General features: G+C 49.9%; 2 protein-coding genes across 18 annotated transcripts in view; one reads left to right on the forward strand and one right to left on the reverse strand.

Moving 5' to 3' along the window:
* PATJ (PATJ crumbs cell polarity complex component) overlaps positions 1–12,253 on the reverse strand; it is a 452,303-nt gene that overhangs the window by 10,317 nt on the left and 429,733 nt on the right. For all 16 annotated transcript variants that reach the window (XM_089337289.1, XM_070078398.2, XM_070078393.2 and 13 more), the window contains one exon: positions 1,192–1,298. In XM_089337289.1, the coding sequence (XP_089193415.1) occupies positions 1,192–1,298 (107 nt within the window). The remainder of the gene's footprint in view (positions 1–1,191; positions 1,299–12,253) is intronic.
* On the forward strand, positions 8,042–9,511 carry LOC138850641 (uncharacterized). Of its 2 annotated transcripts, none has more exons than XM_070078401.2 (2): positions 8,042–8,175; positions 8,880–9,511. In XM_070078401.2, the coding sequence occupies exons 1-2, from the start codon at positions 8,170–8,172 to the stop codon at positions 9,327–9,329; spliced, it is 456 nt and encodes a 151-aa protein (XP_069934502.2). In that variant the 5' UTR covers positions 8,042–8,169; the 3' UTR covers positions 9,330–9,511. The 2 variants fall into 2 exon arrangements, with proteins under 2 accessions (XP_069934502.2, XP_069934501.2); XM_070078400.2 differs by having other exon boundaries at positions 8,044–8,175; positions 8,877–9,511.

Consider the following 12,253-nt stretch of genomic DNA (forward strand, 5'->3'; position numbering starts at 1 on the left):
GGCTCTATTTCTCAACTAGGAACATGTGATGGAGCTTGCTTTTATTTATCTTGCAAAATCCTAAGATTTTCAACCAGTTAGTTTTAACTTTCATAGAGAAGGCCAGTTTTATTTTTTTAAATTTATTTTAAAAGGCTTCACTGTGACCAGTTATGGAATTATGAGTGATTTTTAAATCATTTTATGCTATGGTTGCCAACTTGCCAGGAGCTGTGCGGTAACAGCACAGGAGTCAGGATTTCAAGGGCATCTCCATCTTCAGAGCCACCCACAAGGATGAGAAAGGGACATTACTGTCCCTATAAAGGTCCAGATTTTTTAACTTTTAAAACGCTACACATTTATATTTTTGTCACATCTTAATGGCATGCATTGCTTTTGTAATGAGAATACAGCAGAATGAGTTTGGTCAATTACTCTTTCCTCATGAAAAACAAACTCTAAAATATCATTTAGGCTGATGGACTCGCAGGAAAAGTTGGGAATGGCTGTAAGTATGAGAACCTTCAGATGGACTGTCCAGGCCGGCCAGCAAGCATTTACCGAGCACCTGCGGGCACTGTGAGGAATAGTTTCAGGCAGCATTTCTCAAAGTATGGGTCCTCTGCCCGTCTGTGGCAGAACTCTGGGAAACACATTCCAATTAGATTTCTGCTTCTGCTGTAGACCACTCCATCAGAATCTCTGAGAATGGAGTCTGGGCAGTTGGCCTCTTTACGCTCCTTGGATTGTTCTTATGCCTACTCTAGTTTGAGAAACTCTGGTTTAATGAACAACTTTGATTGCAATGACTGGTTTTAATGAAACATGCCAGCAAGTATAACAATAAGATTCAATCTGTGGTTGAAGTTTTTGAGTGGACACTCGTAGAAATACGGCTCCTTGTATCATCAGGCAGAAGGCATCTGGGCTCTAACTCTGACATCTCTGCAAGGCATGGCTCGGCACCAATGTGACCAGACGTGGTCTGAGTGCAGGCCGTGCACCAATGACCTTTTCGGAGCTTGCATGGTGGGACAAAGCCTGACGAGAAAGAATCGGCTGCTGGCATCTTCCGGGAGACTCTCTGACCTAGAACAAGGAAGGCCCGTTTCCCTTCCTCTCCTTCTGAGAGCACACCTTGGCATCTGGACAAGTTCCCATGAGTTTTGTCCACACACAAAAGACGCCCTGCACGTCCAGTGTACTCACTCTGCGTCTTCCAGATGGCACTCGGCGGCGGGCGAGCCGAGGTGGTAGCCTGCAGACATGCTTTCAAGCTGAGTGGCTATGGCACTTATATTGGTATCTGCCACAACCTAGGGGAAAAATTAGAACATATTTCATTATCAGGCAGGGCCCTTTCTCTTTCTCTGCCTATATAAACAAATGAACATTAAAAAAGGTATTTAAATACTATAGAAGTGATGCCAGTCCCCAAGCCTCTGTCTCCAGTGCCACCCTTACCAAACTCCAGATCCACATTGGCATCCACCACGCTGACATCTCCAGCAGGGCGTCTAGCAGGTCCCCCAGACGTAAGAGGCCCAAACCCAAACCCTTTCCCCATCCAGCCTTTGCTCCTGCAGCCTCCCTTGTAACTTGATTGCTCCAGCTTCATACACACCCTGGCTTCACTCTTGACTTTTCTCTCTCACAACCCACAGTCAATCCTCATACAAGTCTGTCTAGCTTCAAAGCCAACACTATTCACAACAGTCTTCTCATCACTGGCTCTGCTTCAGCCCTTCGGTCGATCACAGCTGGAGTAGTCTGTTCAAACACAGCAGATTATTTCACTCCTTGGCTTAAAACTGAAACTGTCCTCTCATGGAATCATCTGGCGGTGGTCTGTCCTGGGTGGTCTCTGTCCCAGCACGCTGGCCCCCTGGCTGTTTGTGTCCCAGGCCAGACACTGTGCCTTCTGCCTGGAATGCTGTCCCTTAGGCGTCCTCCTGGCCAGCTCCCTCCCTCCATTCATTTCTTTTTTTTTTTTTTTTTTTTTTTTACAGGCAGAGTGGACAGTGAGAGAGAGAGAGACAGAGAGAAAGGTCTTCCTTTGCTGTTGGTTCACCCTCCAATGGCCGCCGCGGCCAGCGCGATGTGGCCGGCGCACCGCGCTGATCCGATGGCAGGAGCCAGGAGCCAGGAGCCAGGTGCTTTTCCTGGTCTCCCATGGGGTGCAGGGCCCAAGCACCTGGGCCTTCCTCCACTGCACTCCCGGGCCACAGCAGAGGGCTGGCCTGGAAGAGGGGCAACCGGGACAGAATCCGGCGCCCCGACCGGGACTAGAACCCGATGTGCCGGCGCCGCTAGGCGGAGGATTAGCCTAGTGAGCCGCGGCGCTGGCCCTCCATTCACTTCTTTATCCTAAGCCACCTCCCCTGGCCACTGCAACTAAAATGTCCACACTCACGTCCTGGCCCAGTGTTTCACGCCCCCTTGCTTGCTCCTTGTTTCCATCTTATCACAATTCCTCGTTTATCTTATTTGTTGTTGACCATTTCACACTAGAACGCGAGGGCAGGAAATCTGTCTACTATGCCTTCCCGTCATGTGGAAGAGTGCCTGGCACATAGTAGGTGTTCAGTAAATAACAGAGGGAAAGGATGAATCGATGAGGATCTCTGGTTCTCTGGGGTTTATCTTTTAGATGGTCCTCAACAAAGGTGTAGAACCATGGCACGGAAACATTTACTTCTTATTCTGCAAATAACATCCATAGCACTAAGAAGAAACACGGAGTAGCTCTGAGAGCCCCCTACAACTGAGAGTGGGGTCCCAGGGTCCAACTTCTGCCACTTCTTGATGCTGCGCCCGAGTCCCAGCTTCCCCATCGATTGACTAGGAGTCACAAGGGCCTGCCCTGCCGCCTTGTCCTGGAGTTGTGCTTGCTCACTGAGGCACCGGAGCTCTTTTCTTCTTCTTCTTTTTTTAATAGAAAGTTTTTATTTGATAAATATAAATTTCGTAAGTACAACTTTTCAATTCTAGAGGTTCTCCCCCCTATAGCCGCCCTCCCACCCCCAAACCATCCCACTTCCTACTCATTTTTAACTAGCTTTATATATAGAAGATCAACTCTGTACTAAGTAGAGATTTCCACAGTTTGCACCCACACAGACACACAAAGTATAAAGTACTGTTTGAAGACTAGTTTTACCGTTAATTATCATAGTATAACTCATTAAGGACAGAGATCCTACATGGGGAGTAAGTGCACAGTGACTCCTGTTGTTGATTTAACAACTGACATTCTTATTTATGATGTCAGTAATCACCTGAGGCTCTTGTCATGAGCTGCCAAGGCTATGGAAGCCCAGAACCCCTGCTGCTGGCCAAAGGCCCTGCTTCTAGCTTCCAGTTGGCCCTCAGGATCGCAGGCAATTGATTCCAGGATCCCCTGGAGACACCAAAACCTAAATCCTTTGCATCAAATGGTGCAGTAGTTACAAATAACCCACAAACATTCTGTGTACTTCAGATCTTCTCTACCTAATAGGTCCAAAGTGCTAAGCAGACAGTTGTTTTACTGTCTTCTTTAGGGAATGATGACAAGAACAAGAAGCCTGCACATGCTCAGTAGAGAAGTAACCACTGTGGGCCTAACTATACTTTCACTCCAAGTTGGCTGAACCCACAGATACAGCACCTGCGGATATGAACGGCCCATGGAAATCCTCACGGCGCAAGTGCAGGGGGCTCTGCGGACTGTGGTGCACAGCAGCTGGATCTGGCTGCAGTGTCAGAACTGGCCCACAGAGGGTGCAGCTGCCTTGTCGCCTAGCTGTGCTGCGAGCAGTAAGTAGAGAACCACAGGGCCTGTTTTGAGGGAAGCATCCCACTCTGAGGGAAAACACTGCAATGCCTACGTTGCAGGTCTTCTGGAAACACCATCAAAGAACAACTGAATGAACTGAGGAGCATTCAGGGGAAAAGATTTAAGGAGGAAATAACAGCTTTTCCCTGCCCACAGTCTCGTAGCTCTGTTGCTCTTTGCCACAGCAAGCTATGGAGGCGCTGTCTTCGGCTCTCAGCATACCCAATCTTTATAAACCCAGTCCCTTCCAGTCCCACCCTCATCTTCTGGCCCTGCTCTCCTCCTCTGCTGGGCTCTGCTCTGCCATCTCACCGACTCCTAGACTCACTTCCCACTTGCACACCCAGGCTCAAGCTGAAGAGCCCAGCTTAGTCCGCCTTATTCAGTTGCTGGCCTGACACCTGCATTTTACTGTTACTATCATTAAATATCTTATTTATTTGTGAGGCAGAAAGCTCTTCCACCTACTGGTTTATTCGCCTGAATGCACCGAAGGGTCAGGAGGCCAAAGCCAGGAGCTAGGAACTCAGTCCATGTCCCCAAAGTGGGTGGCGGCAACTCAACTACTTGAGTTGCTTCCCAGGGATCCATATTAGCAGGAAGTTGGAATCAGAACCAAAGTTGAACCCACTTATACATTCAGCCATGAAACACAGGCATCCTGACCAGCTGCTTGCTAGAAATATCCTAGGTGGGGGCCAGCACTGGGGCAAAGCAGGTGAAGCCATTGCCTGCAGTGCCGGTATCCCAGGTGGGCGCTGATATGAGTCCTGGCTGCTCCACTTTCCATCCAGCTCTCTGCTATGGCCTGGGAGGGCACTGGAGGATAGCCCAGGTCCTTGGGCCCCTGTACCCATGTAGGGGACCCACAGGAAGCTCCTGGCTCCTGGCTTTGGATTGGCACAGCTCCAGCTGTTGCAGCCAATTGGGGAGTGAACCAATAGATGAAAGACCTCTCTCTCTCTCTCTCTCTCTGCCTCTCTGTAACTCTTTAAGATAAATAAGTAGATCTTAAAAACAAAACAAGGAATATCCTAGGTATAATATTGACAACACTTGATTGCTGGCTGATGCTTGTCCAACTCAAAGGGAGCGAGGATGCTAGCCAGAGGCATTATTCTCTGAATAGCAACCAGATACCTCCTGCCATATAGAACCCACCACTGAGGTCCCTGGAGTCTACATCCCAAACCCTTCTTGAATCTATGGCCACCCTAATTCAATCCACCAGTGTTAAGTGGCTTCCAGCCAGAGTCCTCACTCACCCTCTCATCTCTTTCCCTGAACAGGGGCCAGTTATCCCCTCAAGTATACAACAGATATGCCACTCCCTTGCTTAAAACCTCTCAGTGTTTCCCCTCTGCATACAATAAAATAAAAATTCAGCCCCCTAATTTTGTACTAGCCCCTCCCTAGTCTTTCCTAATTCCATCTCTGCTTGTCTACTCCACTCTACATTGAACATCTCTCCCCACCTGCTCTTCCCTAAAACAGCCAGCCTGGCATCAGCTTGAGTGTCACTTCCCTCACACAAGGGTATAAAATGGAAAAATGGAATTAAAAGATAGGTTTATTTTGATGCAAAAAATCTGAAATCCATGCAATTTTTTCATAATCAGCATTTTGGAAGTATCTTTCTTAATCACTCTTGCTTAAATTTATCTCTTTGGTTTTCTTCTCCATAGTACTCTGCTACTCTGCTTCTGATCCGTCTCCCTGCTAAAGCACCTGGGAGGCAGTGGAAGATGGCCTAACCACCTGAGCCCCTGCCACCCACGTGGGAGACGTAGAAAAAGCTCCTGGCTCCTGGCCATTTGGGGAGTGAACCAGTGGATGGAAGATCTCTCTGTCATTATGCCTCTCACATGAATAAAAAAAGAAAGTAGAAAAGAAGAATAAAAACTTTCATGGCCGGCGCCGCGGCTCACTAGGCTAATCCTCCACCTAGCAGCGCCGGCACACCTGGTTCTAGTCCGGTAGGGGTGCCGGATTCTGTCCCGGTTGCCCCTCTTCCAGGCCAGCTCTCTGCTGTGGCCAGGGAGTGCAGTGGAGGATGGCCCAAGTACTTGGGCCCTGTACCCCATGGGAGACCAGGAGAAGCACCTGGCTCCTGCCATCGGATCAGCGCAGTGCACCGGCCACAGCGTGGCGGCCATTGGAGGGTGAACCAATGGCAAAGGAAGACCTTTCTCTCTGTCTCTCTCTCTCTCACTATCCACTCTGCCTGTCAAAAAAAAAAAAAAAAAAAAAAAAAAAAAAAAAAAAGAATAAAAACTTTCTAAATTTCAACAAAGCAGAATGAGACTGATGGAGGTTTTTTTTTTTTTTTTTTTAAAGGCTTATTTACTTTATTTAAAAGAGACAGAGGGAGGGGAGAGAAAGGGAGGGAGGGAAGGAGAGAAGATAAGATATGTTTAATCCTCTGGTTCACTCCCCAAATGACTCTAATAGCTGAGGCTGGGCCAGCCTGAAGCCATGAACCTAGAACTCCATCCAGGTCTCCCACGTGGGTGATAGAGGCCCAAGCACTTGGGCCACTTTCTGCTGTTTTCCCACATGCATTAGCAGGGAGCTGGATCAGAAGAGGAACAGCCAGGAATGAAACCAATGTTCTGATATGGGATGTCAGTATTGCAGGGAGCAGCTTAGCTTGCTGTGCCACAACACCAGCCTCTGTGGAAGTTTCAAGTCTTTTAAGAAGAAAACAAATTATCACAATCCAGGCAGTCACTGAGCGGAATGACCCAGGCTGCTAGGACACAGGCAACTCCTCAGGGAGGGATGTGCTGAATGGTCTGGACACGTGCTGCTAGCAGACCTCATCACAGCCACTATGTGGCTAAGCAAGAAAGCCACTGCATCCTTTCTCTAGGGTTGCTTCCCACACTAAGATTGGCAGTTAGGCTGCTGCTGCCTTAACCTGTTACTCACTCTACCTGGAACAGCACTTCCTCTCGACTACAAAGTGAGTGCTTGCTTTATAAATGTGAGGCGCTCCTCTGAGTCCCTGGAGAGGCAGGACCCAGGACTGTTCTCATATCACAGAGGCGGCGCCTGACATAAGAGTTTCAGTAACTCTCCCCAGGTCACATGGGTGCTAAGGGGTGGAGCCAGGATTCCAGTCCAAACCTAGCTTTCACTTTAGAATCCATACTCTCCACCACACATGGCATGAGGAGTATTAAGCTCTCCCCTGGTGGGCACAGAACTCATGGTCCAGTCATGGACCAGACACAGCGGAACAAGCAGCTGCAAATAAATGGGGAGATCACGATGGCCTGGGCTTGGCAGTGAAAGGGAAGAACCAGGATGACCCCTGGGTAATTCCAGGAGAGGGCGTGGGGTATGGGAGGCACCACATCCCCTAGGTATTTTATTTTATAGAGCTTTCTTAAGGAGAATGTACTTCCAAGAAACCAATGGCATCAGCCATATCAACTGCCAAACCAGAGTCACAGTTCAGTTTGAGTAAAAAATCAAAGCCTATAATCTAGCTGGAAAATACACATCTAACACACACTACCTTTTTTTTTTTTTTTTTTTTTTTTTTAAGGAACATTTATTTGAGAGGCAGAATTGCAGACAGAAAGAGTGTAAGACAGAGAAAAAGGTCTGCCATCTATCTATTAGGTCACTCCCCAAATGGCCACAATGGCCGGAGCTTGGCTGATCCAAAGACAGGAACCAGGAGCTTCTTCTGGGTCTCCCATGTGGGTGCAGGGGCCCAAGCACCTGGGCCATCTTCTACTGCTTTCCTAGGCCATAGCAGAGAGCTGGATGGGAAGTGGAGCAGCAGGGACCACAACCAGCCCCATAGGAGATGCCGGCACCACAGGCAGAGGCCCAGCTAATCAGGCCACAGTGCTGGCCCCTAGTGCACTACCATAGAGAAAAAACTGCATGTCCCCCCAAACCTGATTCTTCTTGCTCACTCCCTACTTCTGAAAGAAGCAGAGCCTCTAACCCTGATAAGGTTAACACCAACATACTCTGGATCCTGGAAGTTGGGGAGGCTCCCACTGACTGTGTGGGAGTGAAACCCAGGGGGCTCAACAGGAAACCTGCAGGATTTCCATGGACAGCTGGGTCTTTCCCAGGAAGACCAGGGGAGCACAAACCTGTCATCCCAGAATGACTTTCCTGCCCTGAGGCATTGCGTCAGCCCCTGTGGTCATTGCGTTGATTGGCAAATAATCTGATAGGCAGCACAGTTAAAGCTTGCAGGGGTTTGACCGGTGGAGGCGATAATCCGTCTCTGCGAAGGGTGTGTGCAGCCGTATACAAGTTCAACTCTGAGAGGCGGGGTGGGAGTCCCGGCTCAGCGCTGCGGCGGAGGTGCTCGTCTCCCACCCACACTCAGGACCCAGGGCATGGAGGTAAGGCTGGGGGCCTCTGTTGCGTGTTTTGGGGAAGGCAGAAGGCAGACAGGCTAATGGGCCGTTGGCTCATTGGAAGGAAAGTCCTGAGGTCCCCCCGTCAGCCTCTGCGGTGGGTTCTGAGTAGAGGCATAGGGGAGCGGAAAGCAAAGGGGAGGCCAAGGTCGCCCCGCCTTCCAGCAGGCTGGCGCTGGGCATGGGCCCCGGGTGGGTGGCAGATGTGCACGTGTGCAGCCCAAGTGCAGAGCGGGCAGGGCAAGCACAGCATCTTCTGGGTGGGTAGAGGGCTCTGAGGCCCTTCATGGAGAATGGCAGGGAAGCCCCCTGCTACCTGACCGTGCAGGTCCCGAGCTGCTGTCTGGCTCCTCCAGCCCAGGTGCAGCTGGCTCCAGTCCTAACATCTGCCCCTCTCCCGATGACCTCCTGGCTCAGTGCTGGCCTTTCACACGCTGGCCTGGTTCAAACCTATGGGCCCTTTAAGGTTACGCGCCTGGTGCTTGTCAGGCACCGAGCTGGTGGAGGCGCCTCGAGGGAGGGAGGCTGTTTAAGCAGATGGCCGGATCTGGACCTGCTAGGTGCTGGACTTAACCAGCACTCCTCAGCTGCCAAGCGGCCGCACCAGTTCCAGCCCCCCAGCGGGCATTTTATGGGAATCCCTTCTTTCCCCCACATCTGCCCCCAACTGCCTGTCTGCTGTGCAGCAGACCGCTGGCCTGAAGGGACAGGAGGTGACCATGACCCAGCCCCAGCAGCGGGAGGCCACCGAGGCGGACGAAGAGGCACAGATCCCGCCACACAACGAGGGGGAGCCGTGGGACTCTCAGGCTGGGGAAGAAGCCTCGACCTCTGAGCCCAAGGAGCAGCCGGAGACCCTCGCGTCTGCAGAGGAGGAACCAATCTGCATGTTCCCCCAGCTGTCCGCGTTTCCCCCGCTGACTGCTCTCCCCCCGCACGCCATGTTTCCCCCTCCGACGGCGCCCACGTCTCAGGCCACATTCCCCCCCCCAAGTGCGTGTCTACTGCATGCCGTGTTGCCCCCTCCGACAGCGCCCATGCCCCAGTCCAGTTTTCCACCTCCAAATGGGGTCCCTCCTTGTTGCTTTTCCTTCCAGGGGGGCTTCCCCCCAATCCTCAACTCCTTGGACTGTTTGTGACGCAAACTCTTTTCCAACAATGGCTATACTCTGTGCTTTGGCTCCCTGTGCCACTGAAGACTGAAGAGCTTAGCTTTTTTTTTTTTTTTCTCCCCAAAGCAAAGTCCAACTCCATTAGAACGTTATGTTCTATAGAACTGATACATGTTTAATAAACTTTCCACTTGAGTGATGAGGTACAAGTCTTTATTGTGTGAGTCTGAGGATGAGGACCTTTCCTTAAAAACGGGTTTGGGGGATTACGTTTTGGAGAACTGAAAAGTCAAAATAATTTCCAGGGGCCGGCACGGTGGTGTAGCAGGTAAAGCCAGCGCCTGCAGTGCCGGCATCCCACATGGGTGCTGGCTCGAGTCCTGGCTGCTCCACTCCCGATCCAGCTCTCTGCTATGGCCCGGGAAAGCAGTAGAAGATGGCTCAATTCCCTGGGCCCCTGCACCTGCGTAGGAGACCTGGACGAAGCTCCTGGCTCCTGGCTTCGGAGCGGCACAGCTCTGGCCGTTGTGGCCATCTGGGGAGTGACCCAGTGGATGGAAGACCTCTCCCTCTGCTTCTGCCTCTCTGTAACTTTGCCTTTCAAATAAAATAAATAAATCTTAAAAAAAAAATAATTTCCAGACATGGGGTATTACAATGCACAAGCGCTTGAGCTCCTTATTTGGAACTTGCCTTGTTTCCAACCCTATAAAGGATTGCCTTTACTTTTTTAAGGACCTGGACCTGTTTGGGACTGAAGGTTTCAGGTCCTAACAAAACATAAAACTCAACTGGGGCCAGCTGGATCTTAGACTTGTGGGTGCAGAAGTAAGAGAAACAGGCAGGAGAAGTCTGGCATCCAAAACAGGGAACATCACAGAACCGTCAAAAGCCCATACCTCAGGGTGGCGCAGTGGGTTAAAGCCCTGGCACCCCACGTGGGCACCGGTTTGAGTCCTGGCTGCTCCTCTTCCGATCCAGCTCTCTGGTATGTCCTGGGAAAGCAGAAGATAGCCCAAGTCCTTGGGCCCCTGCACCCATGTGGGAGACCCGGAAGAGGAAGAAGCTCCTGGCTCCTGCCTTTGGATCAGCTCAGCTCTGGCTGTTACGGTCATTTGGGGAGTGAATCAGTGGGTCAAAGACCTCTCGCGACCTCTCGTTCTTTCTCGCTGTCTCTATCTCTGGCTCTGCCTTGCTATGTAACTCTGTCTTTCAAGTAAATAAAATCTTAAAAAAAAATAAAAAATAAAAAGCTCATGCCTGGCCTTTGGTGGGTCTTAATGAAACGCCACAGATGCTTAAGATTTTTATATAGAATCCAGTGACACAGAGTTTAGTGAAATCAGAATAAATTGATTTTACTATGTTAAAAATATCTGAAGTCAAAGGTTTGGAGTAAAACAGGACAGGGCAAACTGACTGAGAGCCACATCGCCACCTAGTGGCACACACCTCCACTGCCACCTGGAGAAACTACCCTGCTTCTGGGATTTTAAAAGGAATTTTGGAGGCTGTGGCTGTGACATAGTGGGTAAAGCCACTGCCTATGGCACCGGCATCCGATATTCCATAGTTCCAGTTACTCCACTTCCAATCCAGTGCCCTGCTAATGCACCTGGAAAGCAGAGGAGGATGGCCCAGGTCCCTGGGAGACCCGGAAGAAGCTCCTGGCTCCTGACTTTGGTCTGGCCCAGCTCTGCTGTTGCAGTCATTCAAGGAGTGAACCAGCAGATGGAAGCTGTCTCTGACTCTCCTTCTCTCTCTCTCTGTAACTCTACTTTCAAATAAATAAATAAATAAATGGATTGTTTTATAGAAAAAGGAATTTTGGTGTCCTGGGTGCTATAACAGGATACCACTTCATGTTTCCCATTTGGGCACAGGATGTTTATTAAACACTTTACATCACATGGCCTTTAGTTGTCAGGGCAACATTGTAAGAAAGCAGCTACAATCTTTGTTTTGGTGGGAAGCCAAGGTTTCAGGAATAGGATTCAAACTCACAACCTTGTGACACTAGAACCTACTTCTCTCATGGAACTTGCCCGGGTCTCCACCTCCACTGCCTGCCCTCTTGGTCTTGTCCTCCTGTTCACTGCAAGCTGAAGGTCACTGTTCTTACCCTGGCTGCACGTTAGCAACACTGGGGAGCTTTCGCATCACGGGCTGTCCATGCCAGAGCAGTGAAGTCACAGTCTGCAGGGAGGCCCAGACTGACCAGAACTGTAGTTTTATTGAAGGTGACTCTCGCAGGTGCCTTAAGTGTTTGCTGGACACTCTCCTAACAACACAACTTTGCATCCCAAACCTGGGAAGGCCATTCGTTTCTTGGGACTTGAACCGGCACACATGTGGGATGCTGATGTTGTGGGCGGTGCTTAACCCACTGTGCCACAATGCCGGCCCTCCCCTAAGATCTACTGAGTGCAATGTGCCAGGCAGCATGGAGGTCAACACTGAGAGGCCTCCAAGGGCTTTGGTAGGCCCCATTCGTAGCACTGGCATCTCCTTGGGCAGTACTCTTCCTGGCTGGCTGGGCACCTGCACAAGGATACCTCAGACCACAGTGTCCTCTTTCCCAACACGCTCCTTCTATACGCCTTCCCTTATCACTCTGTACTCAATCCACCCTTCTCCAAACGTTTAAACTGTCCGGGAAATCTCTTAACGGACTCGAAATGAACCCTATCAGTTCCTTTTAGTGACTAAAAACTTCATATATGTTCTTTTTAATCTTCTGTCTTCAAAGAAAGATGTAAAAGCAGAAACAAAAATTTGTAGCAGAGAGTTCCAGTGACCTAATTTTGTCCAAAATGTTTTACAGTCATTCCATAGATAAAAGAGCTGAACTAGGCAAACTATCAAACTATAGAAGCAAACATAATTGGGAACATTTGTAATGGCCCTGATAGACAAATTAATCTCAACTGACTAATCAATAATTGGCAATA

Source organism: Oryctolagus cuniculus, chromosome 7 (assembly GCF_051225735.1).
Source record: "Oryctolagus cuniculus isolate XC-2025 breed Fujian yellow rabbit chromosome 7, ASM5122573v1, whole genome shotgun sequence".
NCBI lineage: Eukaryota > Metazoa > Chordata > Mammalia > Lagomorpha > Leporidae > Oryctolagus > Oryctolagus cuniculus.